Source organism: Tiliqua scincoides, chromosome 2, assembly GCF_035046505.1.
Source record: "Tiliqua scincoides isolate rTilSci1 chromosome 2, rTilSci1.hap2, whole genome shotgun sequence".
Lineage (NCBI taxonomy): Eukaryota > Metazoa > Chordata > Lepidosauria > Squamata > Scincidae > Tiliqua > Tiliqua scincoides.
The window spans coordinates 50,710,817-50,738,202 of NC_089822.1; the positions used below are offsets into that span (position 1 = coordinate 50,710,817).

A 27,386-nucleotide genomic window follows, 5' to 3' on the forward strand; every position below is an offset into this window, starting at 1 on the left:
TTTAACCTATTTCTGTCCAGCCCACAAGTATACACATTTGATCCCTGTTGAATATGTGCAACATTGGGCAGAAATGGCTTAAACAATTTCTATTGTCTTTCCTTCTTAATTGGAGCTCTGAAGGCAGAATGCAATACAGTTTAAAAAAAAACCAGTAAAATACAAGATAAGAACAAAATATAAAGTGGAATAAGTTAAAACAGTGGTTCTCAAATGTTTTGGCACCAGGACTCACTTTTTAGAATGACAATCTGTTGGGACCCACCAGAAGTGATGTCATTAACTTGGAAGTTATGTCGCAGCTGGAAGTGACATCATCCATTTAGGTTTCAAACCTAAGCCATGATCAGCCAAAAGTCCCATCACACAGTGTGCTTGGGCTGTTATGCTTAGCTTGGAATTCAAAGATTCCAGCTCAGAAGTGAAAGCAGAATGCAGACTTGGATCCTTCTTCAACCACACAGCCCTCCCCCCTTTCCAGTGACCCATCTTCCCATCAGAACTTGGAAATCTATTTCACAATGTCAAATATGGAACAGGACCATGTGAAGAATGAATATTATACATTTGCCACCACATCCATTCTTTTGAAACCCTGTATGCTTTCCATCCTAAAATCCAGTGAACATTACTAGAACTAGCTGTGTTAGATTCCAGTTGGTTACTTCCTCTCTGTGTATGGCCTACATATCCGTTTATTGCTCACTAGAACATTTCAAACCAGTTTATAATTATTTGTTCTGCTCCACAAGAGATTTGAAATTATACTAAAAAGATTCCTTAAGGCTACAATCCTATCCACATTTAACAGGGAGTAAGCCTCATTGTCTACAGTGGAACTTACTTCTGAGTAGACATGCATTGGCTTGGGCCCACAATATATTGAGACTAGCATTTTAACCCTATCTAAAATCCTAAATTCTTTTTACTAAAGTGCTAGGTTTTTGTTTCTTTCATATCTTAAATTTGTTGTTTTCCCAAATGTCTTATTTTTTTCTGAATAGTTCTTTGTCTTACCCTAGATATTTAGTACTTCTTGCCTAACCACATGAAATGCCTTGGCCACTTCAGTATGTCTTGGTTTGGATACAACATAGGACATTTCCAGAGGGGGATTGTCACATTTCATCCATTTTCTCAATGAATGTTTTACTTGAGCCAAGTGGCAGCTTAACATTTTGTTATAGTGCAATCTTATGCGTATCTACTCCAGTGGCATCACAAAGGGGGCAGGGGGACCATCCACGGCAATGACCAGGCGATGCAATGCTGCCCAACAGCTGCCCTTCAGTGATCTTCGGGCCTGGCCCAGCTGCCTTGCTGCTGATCATGTTTTCATTGCTTGCTGGTGAGAACACAAAGCAACTGGTGCTGAAGTGGCCCATAATTGCTGAAGGGAGGCGATCTGGAGGTGGACTTGCCCATTTAAACCAGTGCAAAAGCCTGGAAGGTCAGGGGCAATGTGGTGATATCATTTTGTCACCCCCAAACTTCTGGAATGCCAAGCTGCAGCAGGTAACTGCCCCCAGAGTACCATTCTCCACAGGGATATCTCTGATCTACTCAGAACTAAGTCTCATTGAGTCCAATGGGACTTACTCTCAGGAAAGTGTTTATAGGATTGCAGCCCAATTCTATTCTAGTTCAAAAGCACTGATGTAGTAATAAGTTTTAAAGAGCAGGAGCTTATCATGGCATTCCCTGTAGCCATGCCCTATTAATAATATAACAAAAGCAAATTCAAATTAAATTTCCTCAAGAGACTGTTTTAACATGCAAACAACATTCATGTGTTAAGCAGCCTCAAGAAGAAATTTAAAGTTGGATTTGAATCTCAGAGTGAGCAGATAATTCCATTTGCTGCTAAAACAAGCCTACTCATGATGAGCTCTCACTGCTTCAGTTCAATATTTGGATGTTTATCCATTTCTCATGAATGCCCAAATAAGTGTGCAGGTCAAGAAGGCATGCCAGCAAGTAATATCTGATGTTATCTCTCAGTCAATGACTGAATCCGGTACACTGATATAGAACGCTATTTGCTGTTTAATAATGCACTTGAATAAATGTTTCTGCAAAGTACATTGCGTTGCCTTTAACCAGGTTACAAAACTGTTTTGCAGGCTTATGTGATCAGGTGCATGGACCTGGAAAAAGGGAAAGCCAACAAGAAATTTTGGCCCTATTGCTATATAGAACCTAGCTAGTTAAAAATGCTATTTATTGATCAACAAAAATGTGATTTTTTTTTTTAAATTCACATTTTTCACCTTCCCACTCTCAAAGGCGTCATGTAAAAGGATGCATAAGGTCACAAGTAAAACAAGGAAAGCATATGTTGAAATCATACCTAGTGCTCTACTAGCTTACCCCTAATTACAAATACTAGTCCTAATTTTAAATGTCTGCACATAACCTGTAGTGAAATGGTACAGTTTATACTTTGCACACAGAATGTCCCAGGTTCATTCCTGACATTTTCAGGTCGGGTCCAGTCCCTCTGTGACTGTGAAGGGCTATTGTCACTCATTAGACAAAATGTTCAGATGAACCAATGGTCTGATTCAGGATGGCAGCTTCCTATGAATCTATACAACCTTTAGTCACCTTTTGACCAGTGCTATTCCATGTTTCTTGTTCTTTGTAAAACTGACCACTTGCCACATGTACAGAACTCATTCAACAAGGTGGAAGATATAAAATGAATGCAACGGCTAGTTCTGTAAACCGATTAAACACAGAGTACTTGCGTTTAAGCCAGTACAGTCTCATGCATTTCCATAGGATGATTCTAACTTAAATCCAAGTAATCCATCAAATTGGTTTAAAAGTTAGTTATACTGTGCAGGCAGCCTGCCACCTCTGAAAAAGCACCTGTGCTCAGGATAAGTAGTTGCAAATTCTCTAGCACCAATATCTTCTTGTTAACCTATACATGGTTTTCAGCATAAAGCCACAAGTTACAGTGCTGTAAGGTTTTCTTTAAGGGTTAGTTTATAACTCCAAAATTTGTGTAAGTAGAGAGAATTCAAATGACTTTATGTTCTGAAACACAACTGGTAGGTTTCTGTAGTGAATGCCCTGTGGATATCAGCAACATTCTTATACTATTTTCTAAAAACATAACCCCTGGAAAATGGTTTCTGGGATAGCAGACTGAAGAGGAACAAGACAATAAGGCAGCGATTTTCAATTATTTTTTCAGCTCATGACACACTGACAAGGTACTAAAATTGTCATGACACACTATCAGTTCTTTGACAATTGATGAGGCACACCATGTTGTTGGTGGGGGGGCTCACATCCCCCAATGTATTGGCAACCTTCAGTCTCGAAAGACTATGGTATCGCGCTCTGAAAGGTGGTTCTGGCACAGCGTCTAGTGTGGCTGAAAAGGCCAATCCGGGAGTGACAATCCCTTCCACACCGGGAGCAAGTGCAGTCTGTCCCTGGTCTGTCTCCCTGGCTATGGGCCTTCCTTCTTTGCCTCTTAGCCTCAGACTGTTGGCCAAGTGTCTCTTCAAACTGGGAAAGGCCATGCTGCACAGCCTGCCTCCAAGTAGGCTGCTCAGAGGCCAGGGTTTCCCACTTGTTGAGGTCCATCACTAAGGCCTTCAGATCCCTCTTGCAGATGTCCTTGTATCGCAGCTGTGGTCTACCTGTAGGGTGCTTTCCTTGCACGAGTTCTCCATAGAGGAGATCCTTTGGGATCCGGCCATCATCCATTCTCACGACATGACCGAGCCAACGCAGGCGTCTCTGTTTCAGCAGTGAATACATGCTAGGGATTCCAGCACGTTCCAGGACTGTGTTGTTTGGAACTTTGTCCTGCCAGGTGATGCCGAGGATGCGTCGGAGGCAGCGCATGTGGAAAGCGCTCAGTTTCCTCTCCTGTTGTGAGCGAAGAGTCCATGACTCGCTGCAGTACAGAAGTGTACTCAGGACGCAAGCTCTGTAGACCTGGATCTTGGTATGTTCCGTCAGCTTCTTGTTGGACCAGACTCTCTTTGTGAGTCTGGAAAATGTGGTAGCTGCTTTACCAATGTGCTTGTATAGCTTGGTATTGAGAGAAAGAATGTTGGAAATTGTTGAGCCAAGGTACACAAAGTCATGGACAACCTCCAGTTCATGCGCAGAGATTGTAATGCAGGGAGGTGAGTCCACATCCTGAACCATGACCTGTGTTTTCTTCAGGCTGATTGTCAGTCCAAAATCTTGGCAGGCCTTGCTAAAACGATCCATGAGCTGCTGGAGATCTTTGGCAGAGTGGGTAGTGACAGCTGCATCGTCGGCAAAGAGGAAGTCACGCAGACATTTCAGCTGGACTTTGGATTTTGCACTCAGTCTGGAGAGGTTGAAGAGCTTTCCGTCTGATCTGGTCCGGAGATAGATGCCTTCTGTTGCAGTTCCAAAGGCATGCTTCAGCAGGACAGCGAAGAAAATCCCAAACAAGGTTGGCGCAAGAACACAGCCCTGCTTCACTCTGCTTTGGATGTCAAAAGGGTCTGATGTGGAGCCATCAAAGACAACAGTGCCCTTCATGTCCTTGTGGAAAGATCTGATGATGCTGAGGAGCCTGGGTGGACATCCGATCTTGGGGAGAATCTTGAAGAGGCCGTCTCTGCTGACCAGGTCGAAAGCCTTTGTGAGATCTATGAAGGCTATAAAGAGTGGCTGTCGTTGTTCCCTGCATTTCTCCTGCAGTTGTCTAAGGGAGAATACCATATCAGTGGTATACCAGACGCTCCCCCAATGGCGCTACTAATAAATGACCCTCTCCCAAACTCCCGTGGCACACCTGCAGATCATTCGTTGCACACCAGTGTGCCACAGCACAGTGGTTGAAAATGGCTGCAATAAGGTATTCTCAGAGGTCTTTATGAAGCTTCTGGCTCTGCAAAGACACTCGGTTGTGTGGAACTTTAGCAGACTCAAATATTGATAGGAAAAGCATATACAGAATCTCCCCCACATAGGCAAGTCTGTAGTGAAAATATGCAGGAATGTTACCAACATACAACACAGCTTCATAAAAACGATTTGCTGCTTTAACCTGCTTCAGACAGCTTGTATTTGCACAGGAAAAGTGGCTATATTTTACAAGTTGCTAATCTTCCCAATCACACCTTCTGTACTCTCCCCTCCAGGAATGAATGAACCAGCACATCACTGCCTGTCCCAGTCCCATCACTGAGTGACAGTTCAAAAGAAGGCCATGATTAATAGTACAAGGGCTGCCAATAGCCACCATTGGGCCTGGGAAAAGATGCCCAATGGCCCCCCCCTTTTCCTAAATTTTCCTGCAATGTGTTCTGTACCGTGTATAGTAATTGGTTTTGTCATGGGCCGGGCTACCTGGAAGCCCAGGATTTTGTGTCACTCCCCCCCTCAGGCCTGACTAGTACTAAACACCACTGAGAGGTTCAGCAGAACCAATAAGGATGCACTCTCTGTGTTTAGCTCCCACTGTAGGCCATCAACCAGGACAACCAAAGCAGTTTCAGTTATGAATCCAGGTCAGAAGCCAGATTGAAATGGGTCAAGATTTCATCAAATACTTTTTGGAGCTCTGTTGCCACCACATGCTTGATCACATCACACAGACAGGGGAGATTAGAAACTGGTGAGCAGTTGTCACAAGTGGAGTAACTTTGGCAATCCTACGGGCAAACCACATGTTACCACCCAGACCTAAAACTTGTTTGATGAAGGATACAGGCTTCTTTGCTGTTATAGCACAGTCTGCATTCAGCAAGGTAGCCATGTTAATCTGTTGCAGCCAACAGAGATTATCTGTGCATGTTAAAGACTGATTGCAGTACAATCCTACAGGTTTACTCAGAAGAAAATCCCGTTGTATTCAATGGAATTTACTCTCAGTAATGTATAGGATTGCAGCCTAGGTTAGCTTTTAAAGAATGCTAAAAGACTTTTTGTGGGCTCTGTTTTTAAGTTGAGATATATTGTATTTTATCAAGTAATCCTAACAAGACAGGGCCTGCATTTGTCAGCTGATGCTCATTCACTCATTCTACAGTGTTGCAAGTTGAGAAAAACTGCACTCACTGAAATTTCCACTTCTGCACAACTAGTAAGAGATTCATAGTGCAATTCTATGCATGTCCACTCTGGAATAGGTCCAATCGAATTCAGTGTGGCTTATTCCCAGGGAACTGTTCACACGATTTGCATCCTCAGGAGTCTTGTTCTCAATTGCATACCAATAGCTTGTAGAAACTGATGGAAGCCCAAAGTTGCAAGCACTCATATCAAAGGCCATATTACAATATAATCAAATTGATTTGTAGTTAAGGGGGCTCCTGTTACTAGATTTCCTGCCATTACTTTCAACTTGCTCAGTACTTATGCTCCACTGATGTGACAAATACTGGATTTAGGCCCAAATCCTAACCAACTTTCCAGCACTGGCCTAGCAGTGCTAATGGGACGTGTGCTGCATCCTGCACTTGCATAGCACTCACAGAGTCCTCCTCAAAGTAAGGGAATGCTTGTTCCCTTACCTCAGTGCAGCACTGCCCTTATGTCAGTGCTAGAAAGCAGGTTAGGGTTATGCCCTTAGATAACTGGGAGCCCAATCCTATGCATGTCTACTCAGAAGTAAGTCCCATTGCAGTCAATGGGGTTTACTCCCAGGAAAGTGTGGATAGGATTGGGCTGTAATTCTTGAAATCTTTTTTTAAATAAAGAAAAACTGATGTCTTTCTTAGGTGATGCCATTTAATTTTCTACCCAAGTTGTATTAATGTGCAATCCCAGTGTCAGAGAAAATCATAATTCATCATTTGTATTTCTTGTTCCTCATATTGGTCTGATTTGGTAGAAACATTAAAAACAACTAAAAACATTAAGCAGTTATGCTAAATTGTAGAGGCAAACAGGAAAAGAAAAGCACATTTTGAAATGTGTGTTCAAACCCAGTTTTATTTAGGTCACCAAGGAAGTCTGTACAAAACCACCTTAAAAACTGGAAAGTGATCCCATTCAACTTTATTAGCAACATTTAACAGGACAAAAGCAACCGTTACAAGACATTCATTATTGCTTTTTTTGTCTGTTTTTCTACATAAAGTTTTAAAATGCACAACTATTTAAAAGTTCCAACAAATCATTAAAACCAGGGTACAAAGAGGCTGTTAGAATACAGTACTATGATAGGTGAATACAGGTTAATGTTGGCTGGAGGCTAAAAAGGTACATTATATAAAAATGATATATGCGTGGGGCTGCTAAAAGATTTAGGCCATATTTAAAAGCTTGAATGCTGAGCTTCTGTTTATGCCATCTCAAAAGTTAAATTAAGGAGGCAAAAATGCAAAAGGTGGCACCGATTTTATGGTTGACTACAAGGGGCATCTGAACGCTGCAGTGGTCCATGATGCTATCCCTCCTTGAGTTCAAAGAAACAAAAAGAGGATAAATCATTCAGGATAACTACAAGACCAGGAAGCTATCCTACTGCAGAAATTATTCAGAAACAGCTTGCTTCTGGCATCATCCACGCAATCCTTCTGCTCCAACTCAAATAATAGAGGAAGTCAAAACCAACAGGACTTATATTCCTCAGTTGTTCTCTTGTGAAACTGTTGTTGTCTAGAGAGGAGAGAGAAGGTCTTCATTGTCAAGAGTTCTCAGTTATACAGACTTGAGAGACAGAGTCTAGGCAGATTACTCACACAAATATTGAGTGGAAGCAAACTCCATCATGGATTTTTACAGCAATCTTTTTTCTACAGAATCTCTCTGGGTGAAGCCATCTTGCCCCTGGAATTCAACTCAACATTCTCACTAAATAATTTCCAATATCTGCTATTCCTTTAAAACATCCTTAAAGCAGGAGGGTGGAGGCTTTCTGGTGCAAGGAAATAGGTTCCAGAAGATATTCCCTTGCTTGCCCTTTAAGATTTCTGGTGGTAGCACAACCTGGGAATTTAAAATTTAAAAGCCCTGCAGCTGGTTTATAGGGTTAGTAGTCAATGGGCTAGGAGCCAAGGGCTTTTCACCTCTTTAAAAGTTTGTAGGATCCATGTCCTTAAAAGGAGGAGCTTCTGTACAGTGTGTTATTTTTTTTTAATGGGAAACAGAACGTTTTAGGATACTCTTAACCCATCAGCAACCTAAGGACACCTATATCCTCTATCCTAGAGCTCTTAGCCCAGTGATTTGTCTTTCCCAAGTTGCCCAGCTCCAGGAATTATTGTGCCTCAGGCAACCTGTTCCCATAAGTGTGCCAGCCAGCTTTTTTCTGCTTTGTCCCCAGATTTGTAACTCTTTAATCCCACTTTCCCCCAATAAATATATGTCACCCTGCCCCAAAAGGGTTATAATTAAAAGAGACAAAGAAAGAAACAATAGAAGAAGGGGGAGAGAAACTGAGGCAAGAGCAAATAGGGAATAAATTTGCAGTGATTTCACTGGCATGTATTTATGCTTAGTTATAGTAGTTATGGGGCCCAAGGGCTTGTGCTAAACTTCACAAAAAAAGTGGGTTTTGAGAAGAATTTGAAAGACATCTGAACAGGCATCTTACATCCTACTTATTTTTCTTACTATCCCCATAGGCAAGTGCATCCCCATAGGCAAGTGCAAATGAGAAAAGACCCCAACTCCTCCCATCTTCCTGAGCATGCCAAAAAACCTGGAGGGAGGGTGGCCATAAATAATGGCTGGCTAGTAAACTGAACCAACAATTGTGGATCCCTGCTTACAAACGTATGAGACCAAAGTGGTTCATTTGTAATCCATGGTGTGTGCAAGTTGAGAGCCATCTATCTTGGCAGAGAAAGGTGGCATAGTCAAGCCATATCTGCCCAACAAGGACAAAATGTGTACACCTATGGGCTGGGCAAAAATGGGTTAAGCTAAGGCTGGATGCAAGTTCATACTTACACATGGAGTCCTTCCTCCAAACTGACTATAGAACATCATTTTAACTTTCTGCTTGTGCCCAGTTCTTTGATCAAAGGCATGGCAGCTATCAAAGGGGGGGCTATACAAATGGAGACTAACAGCAGTTTCTGTATGGCTTGTGTTCTCCACACGATGCAGGCCAATGGAGTCTAAATAAGACAAGTGTAAAAGCATAGATTATATATAAACTCACATGAATAAGCTCAGTTCAGACAAGGCCATTTTACCCTCGATTTTGATGTCTAGCTTGCATTACAAACCCCAGTGAACCATTTTTTCCTGATCATCAGTAAAGACAGAGATCTTCATTAGTATTGTGTTAGACTACAGTTTCCATTAATGTAATTGTGTGTTACAAAATGAATTCAAGATTACTTTCTTTCCAAGGATATATGGGATGTTAACAAATGGAACAAGATCAGATTTCACAGGAAAGAGGGATTCTATATGGTTATAAGCAGGTAACAAAGATAGTCACATTACACTTATGAGCAAGGAAACAAATGGCTTCTGCTTCAAACAATTTTCTCCTATTCACTGACTCTATCATCTTAAATAAAAATATTAAAAGCTGCCTCTCTGCTCAGGTCTAGAGTCTTTCCCCACCTGTAGATTGCCACATCTCCCACTGTAGTCTCTCCTTTCCAGCCATCTTACACTCATGTTAACTAAACACCACTTCCTGCCAACAGAATGCCCAGCTTGTTTCCTTTTTGACATTTAGAGCATTCCAACCTTTAAAAACAAATGCTGCTGCTTTATGAAACTCTTACGCACAGCCCTAGGAGAGCTCATTGGAGTTCTTGCTCATCCCTCCCCCTTACTTCTGAAACCTCCTGCTGTCCCATTATGTCAGCTCCCAATACCACCATAGCCTCCATTCCACATTTATCCCCATCCATTTTTGAACAAGCACTAAAGCTGCAGTGATTATCAATGACACAGATGCAACATGTAGTAACTCTCAAGTCAAAATTCTGCTGAACCCCTCTTTTCTAATCTAGGGAATGGGGGATAGAGAACAGGCTAGCACATCATCAAAAGACATTAGTTAGCATGCTGCCTCAGGAGTCAGGAAGTCTTGGGCCTCTCTACACGTGCACATAGTTATCAAGTATGGTTTTTAAAAAAATCCCTAACAGTTTGATATGGTGATTTTGAATGGATTCAGTGAACAAAATGACAACATTCCCCCCTTCAAGTCACATGTTTTCCCTAAGCCTTCCTAGTCAAGCAACAGAAATTCTTCACTTTTAATAGCTAGTGCTTTTCTGTGCTGTATTAATGCCCTTACCATGAGAAACAGACCCAATTCTAATGTTTATTTTGGTGTGATGTTTTCATGATATAAGACATATCTGTCATTGTTGTGATGGGTGAGACAGTTCTTTTGATGCACAATGTGGTGATATCAAAGACATTTATAGCATGGACAACTATCAAGTTCTCCAAAACACAGTGGTATTCCAATGCTACCACACTGGGTTGCATTCAAAAGAGATGTTCACCATGCAATAATGGTATGCTGACATCATATGGTGGCCATTTTGCTTTATCAAATAGGGCAGGGGTGTCCAAAGTTTTTGGTAGGAGGGCCACATCATCTCTCTGACACTGGGTCGGGGGCCGGGGGAAAAAAGAATTAATTTACATTTAAAATTTGAATACATTTACATAAATGAATATATTGGAGATGGAATTTATATGAATGAATGAAGGTCTTGCAATAGCTCAAAGCCTTGCACAAAGCATCACAGAAGTGAAACAGCAAGCAGTGGAGGAAGCCCTCATCCCACAGCTCACGCAAGAGGTCAAACAGTCGCCCTCACGCTGAGAGCAGTTGTGTCGGACCATTGCGGGCTCCAACAAATCTCTGGAGGGCCAGAGGCTCATTGGAGACTGGGGGCTCTCTGAGGGCCGCATTGAGAGGCCTTGAGGGCCGCATGCAGCCCCAGGGCCGAGGTTTGGGCACCCCTGAAATAGGGGTATGATAATTAGTCTACAAAGGTTCACACAGTCTAAAGCTGGACTGATGCTATATATCGAGGGTCAGAGTGCCATGTCCCCATTCTTGATCTGCAAGATGTGAAGAGACCCACTTGCCTGTAGAGTCATCAGCAAACACTGGCACACAGAAAGTGTTCCATGTGCCAATTATGTTTTAGTCTAAAGTGGTTTCAGTAAAGAAAGAAGTTTCTTTGGGCAATGTTCGAACTCCTTTGTATGTGTGCATACACACAAAACACATTTTTGATTGCTTTCCAAATTGGAATGTTTAGGCATGAAAACTTGGCATCTTACAGCTGTAACGTATGACACATTTCAAACTCAAGAGTTATTTCATCTGTGAAAAACAAAGGAACGCTTCTGTGCTGGCATGCAAAATTCCACAATCATAAATAACCAGCTAAGATCAAATGGGGACAACTTTGATTGTGCTGCTTTGACTTATACAACCACAGCAATGCCTGAATAGTTATAGTGGCGAGGTCAAACAGAATTTCACCATTATAAAGTCTGAAGATGCACAGAGCTGACCCATTCATGAAGCAGAGAGCTGGCAGAGGCTCCAGGAGGTGCTGCCACTGTCTCCACATCTTTCCATCCTCTTCCCCCATTTGCAAAAGCTAGGCTGGCTGAGAACTTGAGGAATGAGGAAGAGACAAAGCGGGTAGAGCTAAGTGGGAGCAAAGGGGAGCTTACAAACTAATGTACTGTTTCAGGTACAGTGAGGTACAGGCTCAAGGCTGCACTGGACACTTTAGATGTCGTAAAATAAAAATAAATTAATTGAAGTAATTAAAAATGGAGAATTCAAGCAGCAAGGATAATAAGATGGTCATTTTAAAAAATTCAATACAAATTGCCCAAAATACAACAATTTAGAGATATTGCTTTGAAGAATAGTTATATATAATATAGTTTTACATTTAATACTGGTATTTCTGGCTTTTGTTTTGTCATGTCCTACATTTTCTTGGATGTCCTACATTTTGGGATACCTTATCCTCTTTTGCAGTTATGGCATCTGGTCACCCTGGGTGAGTGGCTATCCTAACTCACATCATCTCAAAATTCTTCAGCTTTGCTAACATGTTCCATACTATAGTTCTGATCAATGTCTTTCAATCTTTTTGTTTTAATATTCTCCAAGCCACTTGCCACAGGTGCTTGAATTTAGAAAGTTTTCAGCTTGTTGGGCACACCCAGCAGGGTGTGGATCAGCTTGCAGAGTCACAAAGGGTGGTTTTACAAGTTGTTCACCATTTTGTAAGATCATACACTAGAAGATCTTGAAAGCAGACTGAGACACAGTAAGTTACTTTTGGATGTTCTGAATGCAGCCATGATATGCAGCCAAAAGTCAGCCATAGTAGGACTGAATAGAAAGAAGGGTCTATCAGTTTCACTGAGTCAAGAGAATTTGAAGTATCACTGGTTGATATAAACTACAGTTCACATAGGAGTCACACATTGACTTAGGGCACAATCCTAACCAACTTTCCAGCATTGGCATAGCTGTGCCAGTGGGGCATGTGCTGCATCCTGCAGTTGGGGGGGGGCAGTCAAGGAGGGCTCCTCAAGGTAAGGCAATGTTTGTTCCCTTATCTTAGAGTTGCATTGCCCTTCGGTCAGTGCTGGAAAACTGGATAGGATTGTGGCCTTAATAATCTAAAGTAAGGACTGCTCATCTTGGGTAGCAACAACAGATTGCTGCAAAATAGTGTAGTAAATAAGGCTTTATGACGACTAGCAAGAAAAAGAATGGGCTCTTTCAAATGTTCCTATTCCAACAAGGAAGCACCAGAGAAGGTCACAGAGAAATGGAAAGGCTAGATAGGGCTAAGTCTACAATATACAGTATGTCCCCATATGACCTTTCCCTTAACCAACACATCTGAAAAATTCAGCCTTCAGCATTTGTCTACAATGAAGCCAATAATTAACATTTCTGAGTAAAGATACCTTTGTTATATGAAGTATTAAACAAAAAGGACTTACCATTAATATAGGCACACTGATTTTTTTTCAAAACCCTTTCCGACTTCTTAATCATCTCTCCAGTCCCCTTTTTGCCCGGCCATGCAAATAGCGTTTCCTTTAGATTTCCTTGAAGAATCTTCATAAAGCAGTGTGAATCTGTGTGATCGTGGATGCTGCTGTATATGTACACATACAAATATATGAAGTCAGCTGGCTGAATGCTTTCATAGTATGTGCATAGCAAGCCTAAATATACCATGAAATCCTAGATATATAGACAAGGAATATTATTGCATATCCCCAGTGATCTAGAGCTGCTGCACTTCAAATTTGCTACATTTATTAATTTATTATGATATTTATATACTAGTTGACGTTTCTCAATAGACTACATAGGTAGGCTGAACATAAATCCATTTTTCAATAAGTTTAATATTCCACGAGACACTCTCTTAGAACCCCCTTTTCTCCAGGTTTCTCCCTTCGCAGTGTAGTCGTCATCCTGGCTGCTGGCTCTTATACTTTCCAAACTCTCACAGGCAGCTACAATTAAGCTTCAGACTGGCTTCTCAAGGACGTTATCCTTTTTTTTGCCTGCCGACTCCTCCACACAAGACACAACAGCAGCCTCAAGTCTCCTATCCATGAAACCAGTCCTGCTTAGCTTTTCCAGGCAAGACAACTTCCAGACTATACCTCTTGCCTGACATCATGACACCCATATGGCCACACTATAACCACCCTATAGGATTATAGTCCTAAACATGGCCAAGATTATACAACAACAAAAATCAATCTTAAAAATTTATTAATGAGTGTTTCAATTCCGCTTCTTTCCGTTTTGAAAATTATACTTCAATATGTGGCTCCTTTCATTTCAGATTTAGGAATGTGTTGCAAATGTCCAAACATTGAAAAACGGGATTAAATGAGAAGTTACATTAGAGAGCTCATCCCTGCATGTTTACTAAGAATTTTTTTTTTCCGTAGGACCCAAGCAAATGCCTATACTTTTTATAAAAAGGGAAAGGTGGGGTAGAAATATTTTAAATAAAAATAAATGAAACATGAGCAACATATGGTCTCTCTGATAGCCCTTGGGGGAAAAAAAACAATGGCTTAGACACCAGCCTGTGCCCCTAGGAAAGACATAGCAAGCTGCCTTGTACAGAGTCTGACCATTAGTCTGTCTAGCTTACTATGTGACTTGTGGCAACTCTCCAGGTTTTCCATTACCTGGAAAGTCATGGATGGATTGTGGAACTCTCCACATGCAAAGGAGGTGATCTACCACTGAGCTTTGGTTCTTTCCAAAGGTCAACTCTTATCTTGTAGTCCATGACCCCAATGCACAGAGGCTAAATGTCAAACTCCATCTTGTCCCTTGTTTTCTTATGTTCCTCCAGCACTTTGTTTGGGTAGTACTAGATGGCCAGGGACAAACGTGGATGTGGAAAACTGTGCTGCCGCTTTCCCTCTCTGAGGGGATGGCATCTGTGCCTGATTTGTAGAGGAAAAGCAATGGGTAGGGATATTTCATAAGCACCCAGCCAATCCTCCCCACTTGATACAAACACCCCTCTGGATACCCCAGTTGGGGGGGGGGGTGGATTTTGCAAGGAAAAAGCAATCAGTGAGGGAGGGATAAGCAAACACCACAGCTCCTTTTCACTTGCAAATGACCTATCTCCCCTGCTAATTGGGTAAGAGGCACTTTTTCAAGTGGGTGCTCCTTTTTTTTAGCAGGGGGAGAGTAACTGGCCCACCTCACCCCAGCAGTGTCTGTTCTAGTGGCTGTCTGCTGGTATTCTTTTGCATCTTTTTAGATTGTGAGCCCTTTTGGGACAGGGAGCCATTTAGTTATTTGATTTTTCTCTGTAAACCGCTTTGTGAACTTTTAGTTGAAAAGTGGTATATAAATACTGTTAATCATCATCATCATCATCATCATCTCCTACAGCTTTGCTGAGGAGGAACTCTGCTCCACACCAGCTGATGAGCTGGATTTAAAAAATAAAAAAGACACTGCTCCACACCAGTTGATGAGATGGATTAAAAAAAGACACCAATATCTCTCATAAAATCCTCAGAACCCTTTAGAATCACACAACAAGAAAAGCATGGTGTGTACAGCTGAAGTATTGCAGTTGGCCTTTGATTTTCTTTCTTTGCAAGTTGATTTCTGTCCTGCATCACTGGTCAGAAAAAGGACTTTGCTGTGTGGGCAATTCAAAATTAAACATAAAACTAAATTCTGCAACAAGAACTCTAGACAGAACTTTGAAAGCAGCAGAGTCATCAAGAGCAAAGGAGGTGGAAAACATACTAGAGAAAGCATCCTAAACAAGACTGTTTGTTTCACCTAAATGCACAGATAAAGGGGCTTTGCTAGCTCTCCTCAGTGAATTTCATAGTCCAGGTGATCCTTCATAACAGGTTCAATGCCCATCTTCCAGCTTTCCAACTGCTTTCCAACTGCCACGGCATCCAGAAAGCACAAAGGAACTGACACTTTCTGCTTTGCCAAATTGCCCTTGATACTTTGAATACTTATTGGTGGTCTCAAGTCACTCATTTTCATAAAAACACGGGTGAACTCTGACTCCACAGAGGCTGCTTTAGAGGCAAACATAGCACAATGCTCTTTCAGTCAACACTGGAACTATCACACACAGAGCATTCAGAGCAAGGAAAGACCTATTACCATTGTGAGAACGCACACAAAGAAGGAAGTCACCAAATGATTCTACAGCAGCTTATTCTGACAAAGAATACATTACGTTCTGATACTGGCCTATTTTACAGAGCTCAGACATTAATTATTGTAAACTAGGAATGGACTTCTGGACGCTCCTTCCCCCCACAAACAAAACTTTGGTTTCTTTCAGTGTCTCGTGGAAAGCATGGTCTGTGTCAGCAGGAAAGCCTACCCCTCTTTGACTTGAAAAGACAGGGGTTTGGGTGACTTTGGGCAAGCAGATCCTATGCTTGCCAAGAACTGGTGCTCTCACTGTGGCTGTGCATCCTTCTACCAAAAATAGCCAGGGGCCAATAAGGAGTTTTGTGTTACCTCAACATTGGTCAACCAGAGGATCTGATAGTTACCCAGCTCAGCAGGAACTTCTCACCTGTTGTTGGATAAGAGCTAGAAATAACTAAGGTGCCTCCTTCAATTACTTGACAATTCCCTTCTTCAAAGCATGATTCTGGTGTAATTCTGATGCCCCCTTGAATTAAAGATGTGGTAGGTGAAACAAACATTTTCCTCTTGTTAGTTAAATTTTAATTGTAGGCCTTCATTTAGTTTCATTGTAGATTTTGAAACCCCTGCTTTTCAGGTAGCCATTATGAAGAGGCCACACTTTCTTCAAAGAGAGGAGGCTTATTTCACTTTGCTGACTTCACTTTTTCTTGCTAAATCTCAGGACTCTGCTACAAATGGCAAACCTAGAGCAGAGCTTTGGGGATTTCTACATTTCACTAAAAGAGGAGCTGGAGGTCCCAGTTCCCTTTGCTCCTGCCCCCCTCCCATTCTGATCACCTCATTCTGCAGGAGTAACCTTGATGAAAGCCCAATGGTGAAACAAAACATGGACTTCTTTGTGGCATATCCAACACTATGGAATTCACTTAGGAATGTGGCACACATGTCCACACTTCTGCTTGCTTTTTGAAGACAAATCCAGGTCAGAGTTTTGCAGCTGACTGGGAACATAGGTAGACAGCACTAGTTCATAAAGCGGTAACAGCCATCTCCAAAACAAGCCATTGCCACAAAAGCACTTGGACTCCTCACCTGCCAACTCTTTTACCAGTCATTGCAAAATTCAGAGGTGTCTCTAATTTACTCCCAACACATCTCTCCAAATGGTTCCTCTCTCTACCACAGACACACAAGTCACAGCCCTACCCTGGATTATAGGTGTACCTCTTGGAAACTAGAAGTTCCCATCCGTCAATGAAGCATCAACAGACCACTGCAGTTTGTTAACAAACAGTCAGATATATAAAGAGACAATAGCATAAGAGCTGTTTAAGCAATGTTTAAAATGGCAGTGTATAAAATAATGGATTTTTAAAACGTTTAATGCAGTAAGCCATCCCAAGTTTTTAGAAAACTGAGAGAACTTTCTAATAAATGTATACAATTGTTCATTTGTATGAAACAGATTGTCTACTCTATACTAGTTTATAATGCAAACGTGAATATGAACATTTTCATAAAGTGCACACTGTCTTAAAATTACTACCAGTGCAACATTCTATACTGGTTTATCTACATCAGGGGTCTCTAAACTTTTCGGCCGAAGGGCCACACCAAACATCTGGCACAGTGTCGAGGGCCGGAAAAAAAATTAAATGTAAAATTTAAATAAATACATTAGAGATGGAACTTAGATGAATGACTGAAATGAATGAATGAATGGGCTCCAATGTCCAGAATTTCTCCAAGCACCAACACAGCCCAAGAAATAAAGTACACACACTTAAATGGACCCCCATTTCCCCATCCCACAAGCACAACTCTAGTTGTGTTTGGTCAACTGGGCCAGAGGCTCTCAGGGGTTCAAAGGCTGGCCACGGGCCGGACAGAAGCTCTCCGCGGGCCGCATTTGGCCCCCAGGCCTGGGTTTGGAGACCCCTGATCTACATCCTTTAAAATGTATGTTTAGCCACAAACCTGCCATGTCCTTCACCCCAGCATAAGATCATCAGGTTGAACTTTCCATTTCCTTTATCCACAAGATTTCGTGTGTATCTGAAACAATTTTAACACAGAATTTTGTTATCTACTATTAAGAAGCAAAAAAAGCAAACATTAAGAGTGCATGTTCTTTGATCAATATACCCTTCCCCTGCCCTTTAAAGGGACCAGAGGACCTTTACAAGAGCTGGTGTGTTGCAACCCACCAGTTTGAGTACCGCTGGGCTATAGCATTTAAAAAGAATTCTTCTAAATGATATAGCCAGCCCTTGAACACCAAGAGAACTTTGTTCCAATTACACTGTGGCATGACTTCAACCGATGCCAACACAACTCCATGTTGCATACCCCAGATATGGCACAATTTCAGCAGGCATAAGACACTGAATTGCTTTCACTTCCCTTTCATGCACTTGTAAAATTATCCCACCATACAGTTTTGCTGTACCATCACCCTCACTTCCCTCTTCACCAAAGCAATGAGCTGTGTCATTGGCCACTACACAGTGTCTGCGCACATGAAACATTTCCCACTTGTGTGCACGTTAATGCATTTTGTGAAAAGTATACCAAGTTAACAAAGGAATGTACCTGGGTGTCACTACCCTCCCTCACAAACACCAAGTACATATCCTAATGTAGAGACCTAGTGTTGCCGTTATCTATCTCTTGCTACACTACTTGGACTTCTTTGCCAGTGTCTACAGGGGATGAAGGCACAAGACCTCCACATGCCCAGCCAGGCAGACCACAAGGGAAGCACACAGCAAGCCTGACAGCAGGGACCAGTGCGCTTCCAGATCTTCACCTGTCTGGTTACTGGTCTGTTTGTTCCAGACAGGCCTCTGTTGCTTGACAAACTCCATGACAGACAGTGATCTCACTGGTGTAGCCAGACCTCACCACCACATGCTACTTTGCCATCTGCCGTATTACTTGCCTAGTACAGGAGCCCTGCTGGGATGAGATGGTTGGCAATCCCACATGGGCATTTCTCTTTCGGATGCTGCTCCATCTTTGAGCTTGTTCAATAAAAACTTTGATTTGTTCACACTTGTTACTTAGTTGGCAGTCAGGGATCCCTTCTACCCACTCTAGTGGTTTCTTAGCAGGTAGGGATCCCTTCTACCCACGCTAGTGGCTTCTTACCTCCTTGGCTTCAGGGTGCAACTCCGTAGGGGTGTGGCATCTCTGCTACCAGATCTCAGAGTCTGCATCATCCCCACTCTTACTTCTTGGGCTACACTGAGGAGGGGGACAGCCATCTCAGGGATCACAAGCAGCTAGTTCACTGCTACCATGAAGGTGAATGAGGAAGTCAGGCGAGAAGGGATAGGGCAGGTCCCAGCTATGCTAAGGAACAGCAGGTGCCAGCAATGAGCCTTCCAATCAGGTATTTCTTTTAGTGAGAGCCCTCATCTCAAGTCTGAGCACACAGCCTCCACTATACGTCCTGTACAATGCCAACATTCCATAGGCACGTTGTTGTGTTCTTGCTACATATATATGGCTGCTAAAGTGCTACCGGATGCCAAATGCCCTGTGGGGTGCTTTTTTGCATTTCTTCTGCTGCAGCTGGGTAGTTGGACAGCTGGAGAGCTGGTCAGTGTGGGTTCAAGACCAGCTTCCACTTCCTATTTTGTCTCTGCCAGAGGTGCCAGAGGACAGTCATGCAAAATGACAAGTTTGGTCTCGATTCCAACACTTCTCCCAATTGAACATGAACCAGGCTTGCCCAGTTGCTACCCTGAATCTTTATAGTGAGCTACCACAATTCCTGTTTGTCTGAACGCAGCTGAGGCTCTTCTTGTGGCTTATTCAAGTTCCTTCCCTGACCAAAAACATAAATCTTCCTAGCCAATTGATTAGCAGCCTGTGGGAGGTAGTGAGGAAGCATGGGGCACTCAGCACCATCAGTTTGCCATCTCACTAGGCCTCATAGCTGGACCAGCCCTGCATGCAGAGAAGTCAGCCAGGCCAAGGTTGAAAGACCAGGAAAGAACAGGAAGAACTACCAATGAAAAATCCCAGAGAGAAAGAAAAAGTTAGCCATTGGGGGGGAAGGGAGAAGCCATGGAAACAAAAACCAATCCTGAAAAGGATACAAAAGGCAATAACAGGGAAACTAAACACACACCCTTCTCAAAGGAATGCCAGCAGCACTGTAAAAGCTTTAGAAACACATGTGCACAGTGGCTAGAGGGAGTGGCTATTGAACTTTGAATTCATAAAAGCCTTGGGTTTGACTCTTGCCGCCCCCCCCCCATCATGAGCTCACAAGATGGCCTTAGAAGAATCACTGTCTCTCAGTCACAGCTGCAGTGTTGGAAATACAGACCTACCTTGCAGAGTGGTTGCAAAGCCAACAAAGTAAGGTATGCAAGGTACTATGAACACCTGAAAGGTGTTCCACTTCTAATGAGCATGTGAAACTTCCTTCTGAGTCAAATCAGGGGTCTACCTGGCTCAGTATAGTATTGTCTGCATCAACTGGTAGCAACACTCTGGGTTTTCAGACCAATGTGGACATTTCCAATCCAGATTAAGGAGAAAGTGCTTCTCTAGAAAGCACATCTTCACCATAGCAGGAAGAGTTCACCACAACAGAGAGAGAGAGAGAGAGAGAAGGAAAAGACCCAGAACCAGAAATAAAAGCAGTAATAGGGAAACTGAACTACATTTGAAACATTTCAGGGCATGCATGGTATTTAAAATCAAAGTTCCCCTGTGTGCATTGTAGTGTTTCAAATTCCACAGCAGCTATCAGCAATCTGTTCTCAAGCCAGGTGGCATGAGACAGGTTTTGTCAAGCAAGGGGCAAAGAGGAAGGGATTTAATTTTTAGGAAGTTCAGCTCCCCCAGTCGAGGCTTTTGGTTAAAACTTCCATTCTGAAATCTCTCCTTGGCCTAGTTGTAGGTGTCATGGCTAGATGATGGGAATATTAAGATGGGCTCCAGCACTTAAAAGGTTACTACCACACCACTGCTCTTGTGCTGGAATGGTATAGGATGAATCAAGGTTGCCATTCAACCAACTGATTAGTATAGTAACCCTGTCTGATGGATTGCAGCCTTAGCTATTTTACTTCTTATAATACAACATACTGTACACAGTATGGTTGGGATATGAAGAGCCATGTAACTTGTTCTCCAAGAAACACATGGCAAAAGCCTCCTCAGGCAGAAGCAGCAACCTACCCCCCCATACCTTTTTTTTTTTTTTTTTTTAAATAACTGAAGGGATGTTCCAGTATCAGTGATACTTCAAAATACTGTTCAAAGTCAAATCATTCTGGGCATGTTCCACCTTTAGGAATAAACAACACAGCTCCTTGGAATCTAGCCATTGTCATAATTAAATCAAAGTCTTCAGTCAAATGCATGTATTTTGATTAAAGCCCATGTTTTGAAATGTCTCCTCTTACTGATATAGTTTCAAGTATTGCAAAATAGTCCAAATAAACCTGAATGTTCTAGTCGTTCAGGGGGAGAAAAGGAAGAAAGTTATCAGAGTTTGTAAAAGTTGGAAAAGAAAAAGCCATGCAGACACCTGAAAGATTTCTGAACTTACTACACAGTAAACAATATTCAACACCACATTTTGGAAAGTATACTTTGGAAAGTCTCTTTTGAGACTAAAAGGAAAGGGAGAACATAATTAAAATAGTTGTGGGATAATGTCAGTTCTGCAAGTAAATTACATAAACACAAAACAGGAGTGGTGACAAGGAAGGCAGTGACTACATCCCCATGTTATTGGTTTTCAAATGGTGCTTTAAAACTTTGTGTTTCCCCACCTATACTATCTACACTACTTTTCTGCAGGAGGTACCCATTTTCCAAGGTAGAGCATATTTTCCGTCTGAACTGCCTTCAGATAAAATGCAGGTTTGGCAGAATTCCTGACAAACCAGAAGAAACTAGTCTAAATTGCCAACAGGCAAGTGTTGCACAAGAATACAGGATCACCAATATCTTGTTATCAAAAGGTGGCAAGGATTACTGCAACCCAAGAAAACACCTCTATACTGTACAATTAAACTAGAAAGTGCCTTTTTAAACTGGTGTGGACAAATGTATTTCCAAAATGATTACTGGGAAAGGATACCTTGCTTATGAAGAAAAGCTATAATGCTTGGGGCTCTTCAGTCAAGAAAAAAAGACAACATGGGGGATGGGACATGATTGAGACAAAATTATGCAGGGGATGGATAGAGTGGATAGGGGGATGTTCTTCTCCCTCTCACACAATACCAGAACCAGGGGACATCCACTAAAATTGAGTGCCAGAGGAATTAGAACAGACAAAAGAAAACATTTCTTTAACCCAGCATGTGATTAACCTGTGGAACTCCTTGCCACAGGATGTGGTGGTAGAATCTGGCCTGGATGCCTTTAAAAGGAGATTGGGCAAATTTCTGGAGGAAAAGTTCATCACAGGTTATAAGCTGTGATGGGTATAAGCAACCTCCTGATTTTAGGATGCCAGGTGCAAGGGAGTGGCACCAGGATGCGTGTCTCTTGCTGTCTTGTGTGCTCCCTGAAGCATCTGGTGGGCCACTGTGAGATACAGGAGGCTGGACTAGATGGGCCTGTGGCCTGATCCAGCTCCTGGGGCTCTTCTTATGTTCCATGAAGCAGTGATGCCTCTCACACTTTAGCACGTGAGTGTGTGCAGGCTTGGAGCGGTGCACAAGTCCCAGCATTAAGAGATTGCGCAAACGACAAGGACTGTTCTGGGAGGAACAGGTGGTGAGCTCTCCCAACTGGATGGAAACGCCGAGGAACAGGGGCTGGTCTGCAGACCTTGCTGTGGCAACGGTGTTGCAACAGTGATGGTCCATAACTGGGTACAGGTACGTGCCAAACAGAAGCAGATTTATTGCAGTCATTCATTTCGCTTATCAGCAATCAACACAACACAAGCGATTACTTGGCAAATGGAGCAGGGTGGAGAGGGCGCAGGCGGGCAGGAGCCTCCCCGCTCCTTGCACTTCATGGGGGCAGCGATCAAGGGCCTCTCCGGGACCGCCCACCGGCGTCTAGACATTGCCCTGAGCATCAACGCGAAGGCCAGCTCCAACCGCGGGCGTCCCCAGTCGCCGCTCCCCCAGCACGCGGCGCTCATTGGGTCCACGCTCGTGGGTGTAACTCAGAGCCCGCCGTCATTGGCCGCCGGCTCCCCGCCTTCTCTTTGCCTCCTTCGCTGCGTGGCACTTCGGAGAAGCCCGGAGGAATCAACAAGGAGGAGCAAGGCAAGAAGGCGGGGCTCGCCCCCCCAGCTCCTTTGCACACAGCTGTAATTCTGCTGGACTGCCATGTATCCCCCCCCCCCCCAGGGAACTCAAGGGTGCAGGCAAAGAAAGATGGTCACTCACTGATTGCAACTGTTTCACGCAAGGGGGGGGCAAAGTTTGGAACTAAACACATTCCATCTTTTAGTTGTTGTTTTTTAGATTTGCCATAATCCACAGCGCCTCTCCTTCACTCCTACTTCCCCCTCACAACAACTCTGCAAGGTAGCTTAGGTGCAAGGCTGCTGCACACCACCCTCCCCAGGTTTTACATCTGGGTGAAAGCTTGCCAAATCCTATCCGGAACACACAAGGTCAGCACAAGTGGAAGGGCACCCCAGAACTCCTGCCAAGATTGAACTTCTTCAGCCCAGCCTCTCCATGAGCTGCACATTGGTTGTGCTCCGCAAATGAGACAGAGCATGGTCTCAGGACAGGAACTCAGCACTCAGCCATGTACCTCACTTGGTAATCTTGGACCAGGCACCTGGTCATCTTGGTCCAGAACACCTTGGACCAGTCACCGGGACAAATGCAACCTGCCTCTTATAGTGGTTGCAAGGATAAAATGGGACAGGAGAGGAAAGGACTGCATATGCCACTCTGTGCTTCTTGCAGGAAACATGGAATATTAATTGCTGATTGAGACACATTTCCCAATTCACACTCTTAATTCAGAGGCCATTAAAAATAGAGTATGCTGGGGGGGGGGGTGAGAAGCCCCTTGACAGGCAATTCTGAATTTGTTTCTGCTACCAGCAAAGAAATTCTCATTGAGCCTCTGACAAATTCAAATTGTGTGATAGCACAAGTTCATCACAAACCATTCCTGCACAGCAAGGGGGCAAAACAATGGCCAGGAGGAGGAACAAGATGAGAGCTCAGTAGAGGTCTGTTGCAGAATCATAGAATGGGCCAAGTCACAGAATGGGAATGGAATGGGCCAAGTCACACGTGAATTATCATCCAGTCATATAAAACTCCCACTAATCAGAAGGCACCTTTCTATAAAGACCATTCTCTAACCATTTTGATTATCCACATTCAAGGACACTTCGAATGCAACTGGCAGCAGATTCGTTCCTACGAGTATCTGAGTAGGTGGCTACTCCAAGAGAAGGTCATTTGGTGAAAGAGCCTTCTGGTGCCATTTTGGAAATTCAGCACACCGTAACAAACTAGACAAATCCAATGATCTGTGGGACATGACCATGCATGTGTGTTGCAGGGGCTAAAGATAGTTCAATGATTGCCTCCACCCCTCATGCACACACACACTTTGCTACTTCTCAGAGTGAAGGCACTGTCCTTACAAACACTTGGGCAGCCAGTTGCATGCAACATCTTGCTTGGTGAGAATAGACTTTTACCACTCCTGTGTTCCTCTGGATTTCTGCCCAGACAAGCTGTGCAGTGCAATTACTTTTATTAAACCACCCGCAATGGTATAGTCTCTTGGCTATCAGAATGTAAGTGGAGTGCTTTGAACACTTTAGTATTCCATAAAACACCAAGCAATGTTTTTAAAATGGCTCTTGCTACTTGGCCAGATGTGACAGACTTGCCAAGTAGTTACAGTCACACCAGGGTGAGTTGCTCCTGGACATGCAAGTTGACCCAGTATTGTACTGAATTGCAAGAAGCAGTAAAGAGATCAACTTGGCGAGGGGGGGGATTTTGTTCACTTTCACAATCCTACTTCTAAAGCAACGTGAGGTTTCTAACTGATGCTCTTGAGATAGGCCCACTCTACATGTTTTCTCATGGGTGCTGTTGGAAAAAAACATAGCGATGCTGCATGGTTGGGAATGCACAGCATGCGAGAATAATTCCCTCCTATATGGCTTGATCGCCTGCATTAGTCAAGAACCCACTGCCAGTTCCCAGGGAGAGGCACACTGGCACAGATACTTCCCAAGCAATTCAGATGACTTTATGGAATGGGGAATTTAGATGTTCCTGCAGCAATGCTGATCCCCAACTAGTCTCATTTTCTTACTCTCTGTGCAAGAGCACCACATTCCTGGATGGTGCTGGACAAAAACATCATTTGAATTGGGCTTTTCTCGGGAGCCTTGATTAGGAATCAGATCCTTGCATAGGAATGGAGGGCAAGAGTTATTCAGGAATCAATGGGACACACATGGCTGTAAGCCCATTTTACATGGCTTACATGCAGTGGCATCAGCCCTTGCAGAACCTATTTCAATCCTTCAGAAAAAATGAACAAACAGGGAGAATGGACTACATTCCCCATACCCCATTTTGCAAGACAGCTGTTACTACTACCACTGCCTTGAGCCAAGGAAAAGATACCCTGAGTTAGAGGCCCCACAAGGCACATATGGAAGAGGTTATGCTTAGACTCTTTCTGCTATCTTCAGATATTGCCAACAGGGCTTTATTGTGTCACTCCAACTTTCATTTCAGATGCAGCCCTCCAGAACTAGAATTGAAAAGACAGAGTGGCCTCCCCTTGTTGAAGCCCTACTCTGGTGCAACATTGCTAGTCAAACCAGGATATTTCACATTTTTACATTACCCTTCCTCCAAGGAGCCCAGGGTGGGATACATACAGTTGTTCCCTCCTTGTGCCCTCACAACAACCCTGCAAGGTAGTTTAGGGTGAGAGATGTGACTGGCCCAAGATCACCAGGGACACTTCATGGTTGAGTGAGAATTTGAAGCTGGATCTTCCAGGTCCAACTTCCAAACCACTACACCAGCCAAGCTCAGCCAGTGTGGCATCAATGTGTAGCGTACTTGGCAGCAAATAAAATGATATGCAAAACAGGGCAAGGAGCCTAGAGCATAAGTAAGGCAGAGACAAGAATGGATCAGCAGGGGAGGCACTGGGAAGGAGCGCAGCCACCTTGAGCCACCCACCGTGCAGGGAAGGGGCTAGAGCGAGCATCCCAAGGACTGGGCTGCATGGAACAAGCTCCCTCCAGCTCGACAGCCTGGGCGCCTGGCCAAGGAAAGCTTTGCTGCCCTACAGCTGCTGCCAAAGGCCTCCCTTCTTTCTTCAAGTCACCAGCCAGCTCCAAGCTGCGTAGCCCCCTCCCCCAATTGCTCTGATAAGCCATTCAGTTGGTCCCAACCTGATAAAGGAGGCATGGCCTCAGAGAGGAATTTTATCAGGGGATACAAAGTTTCTTTTGGGCCCCTTTGCAAAGAGGGAGGGGTGAAACACAGCAATGGAGGGTGGTGATGGGCAAGCAGAATAGGGGCAGGGAGGGGCAAAACAGGGGAGTGGGAGGGTAGAGACAGCTGGAAAAGTCATTGAGGCCCAGGTTTACCAACCCATGTGGCATCAGTAGTGTCCCCAGCATCCCCAGTCATGGCAGTGTCCCCAGCAGATAGGAAAGTGTCAGATCCCATTAAGTTTCTGGGCCGCCTCCTTTGACTCCAGGGCTGCCCTTTTGACCTTGGGCCCTGAGTACAAATTATCCCCTTTACCCCCCTCTCCTAAGCCCTGAAAGGAGGCACCAATAAGTAGAGAAAGCTCATCTGGGAGCTCCTGGAGAGGCGAAGAAGAAACGCACCTGCAACAGGGTGAAAGCCACCCAGGCAGTGGTGTAGCTAGAGGGGTGGGCAAAGCACTAAGTTTTGCAGGGAGCCTCCCCGCAGAGTGCAAGCGGCCCCTCCCCCTCTCCTGAGCCATTCCAGGCGGGGGTAGCAGAACAGAGATGGGAGAGAGAGAGCGCTTGCGGTGAGGCCCCCTGCAAAACTTAGTGCTCTGCCCCCCTCTAGCTATGCCACTGGTTGGGTGAAAGCGTTTCCAGTTGCAAAAGTGTCACGCATGCAGCAAGATAAAGAGTTGTGGAAGGTACTGGGGGGGTTCATTTCAGGAGACCCCCCCAAGAAGTTTGTGGTGCAGTCAATGCCAGTAGGCTGCACCGGCGGGGGGGGGGGGTGCAGCTGCAGGCAGGCAAGAGCAGGGCGTACCTGAACTGGTCGAAATGGGCATAGCTGCCCCACTCCTCGGGGGCGCTGTCGTAGGACTCCATCAGGGCTTGCACCTCGGCCACATCCACTTTCTCCCCCGAGAAGAGCTCGTGGAGCAGCCGCACCAGCTCCTCCAGCGTCCGGGCTTTGCACACCTCCGTCTGCAGCACGGGCTGCTCCATTCCGCGCCTCTCTCCCGCGGACCGCTACAAAGAGCTCTGGCCGCAGCCGGGGGCTTTCTCCTGCCTCGCTATTTATCCCCGCGAGTTCCAGGGGGAACGTACCAAGGAGCAAAGAGGGAGGCTCCGCCGAGCCGCCGCCGCAGCCTACTATAGGCTCCTCCGGCGCGCCGAGAAGGAGGACACCCCCGCCGCCGCTCCCCCGAGTAGTTCACACGGGCTTGGTGAAAGCCCCTGGCGGGCTTGGAGATGCGAGCTGGCTGCCAGTCGCCTCCCCGCCTCGACTCGGAAGGGGCCGCAGATTGGCTGCTCCAGCTCTGCCTTACAGCAGCTCCACTTCGGATACTC

The 27,386-nt window shown here is 44.2% G+C and overlaps 1 protein-coding gene across 1 annotated transcript; it reads right to left on the reverse strand.

The window, feature by feature from the left end:
• Window positions 1-6,924: 6,924 nt before the first annotated feature.
• CDO1 (cysteine dioxygenase type 1) lies at window positions 6,925-27,266 on the reverse strand. Its single transcript, XM_066617681.1, has 5 exons — window positions 26,860-27,266; window positions 17,594-17,671; window positions 12,931-13,088; window positions 8,908-9,077; window positions 6,925-7,611 (listed from the first exon to the last, which is right to left on the reverse strand). The coding sequence occupies exons 1-5, from the start codon at window positions 27,039-27,041 to the stop codon at window positions 7,582-7,584; spliced, it is 618 nt and encodes a 205-aa protein (XP_066473778.1). The 5' UTR covers window positions 27,042-27,266; the 3' UTR covers window positions 6,925-7,581.
• Window positions 27,267-27,386: the final 120 nt, after the last annotated feature.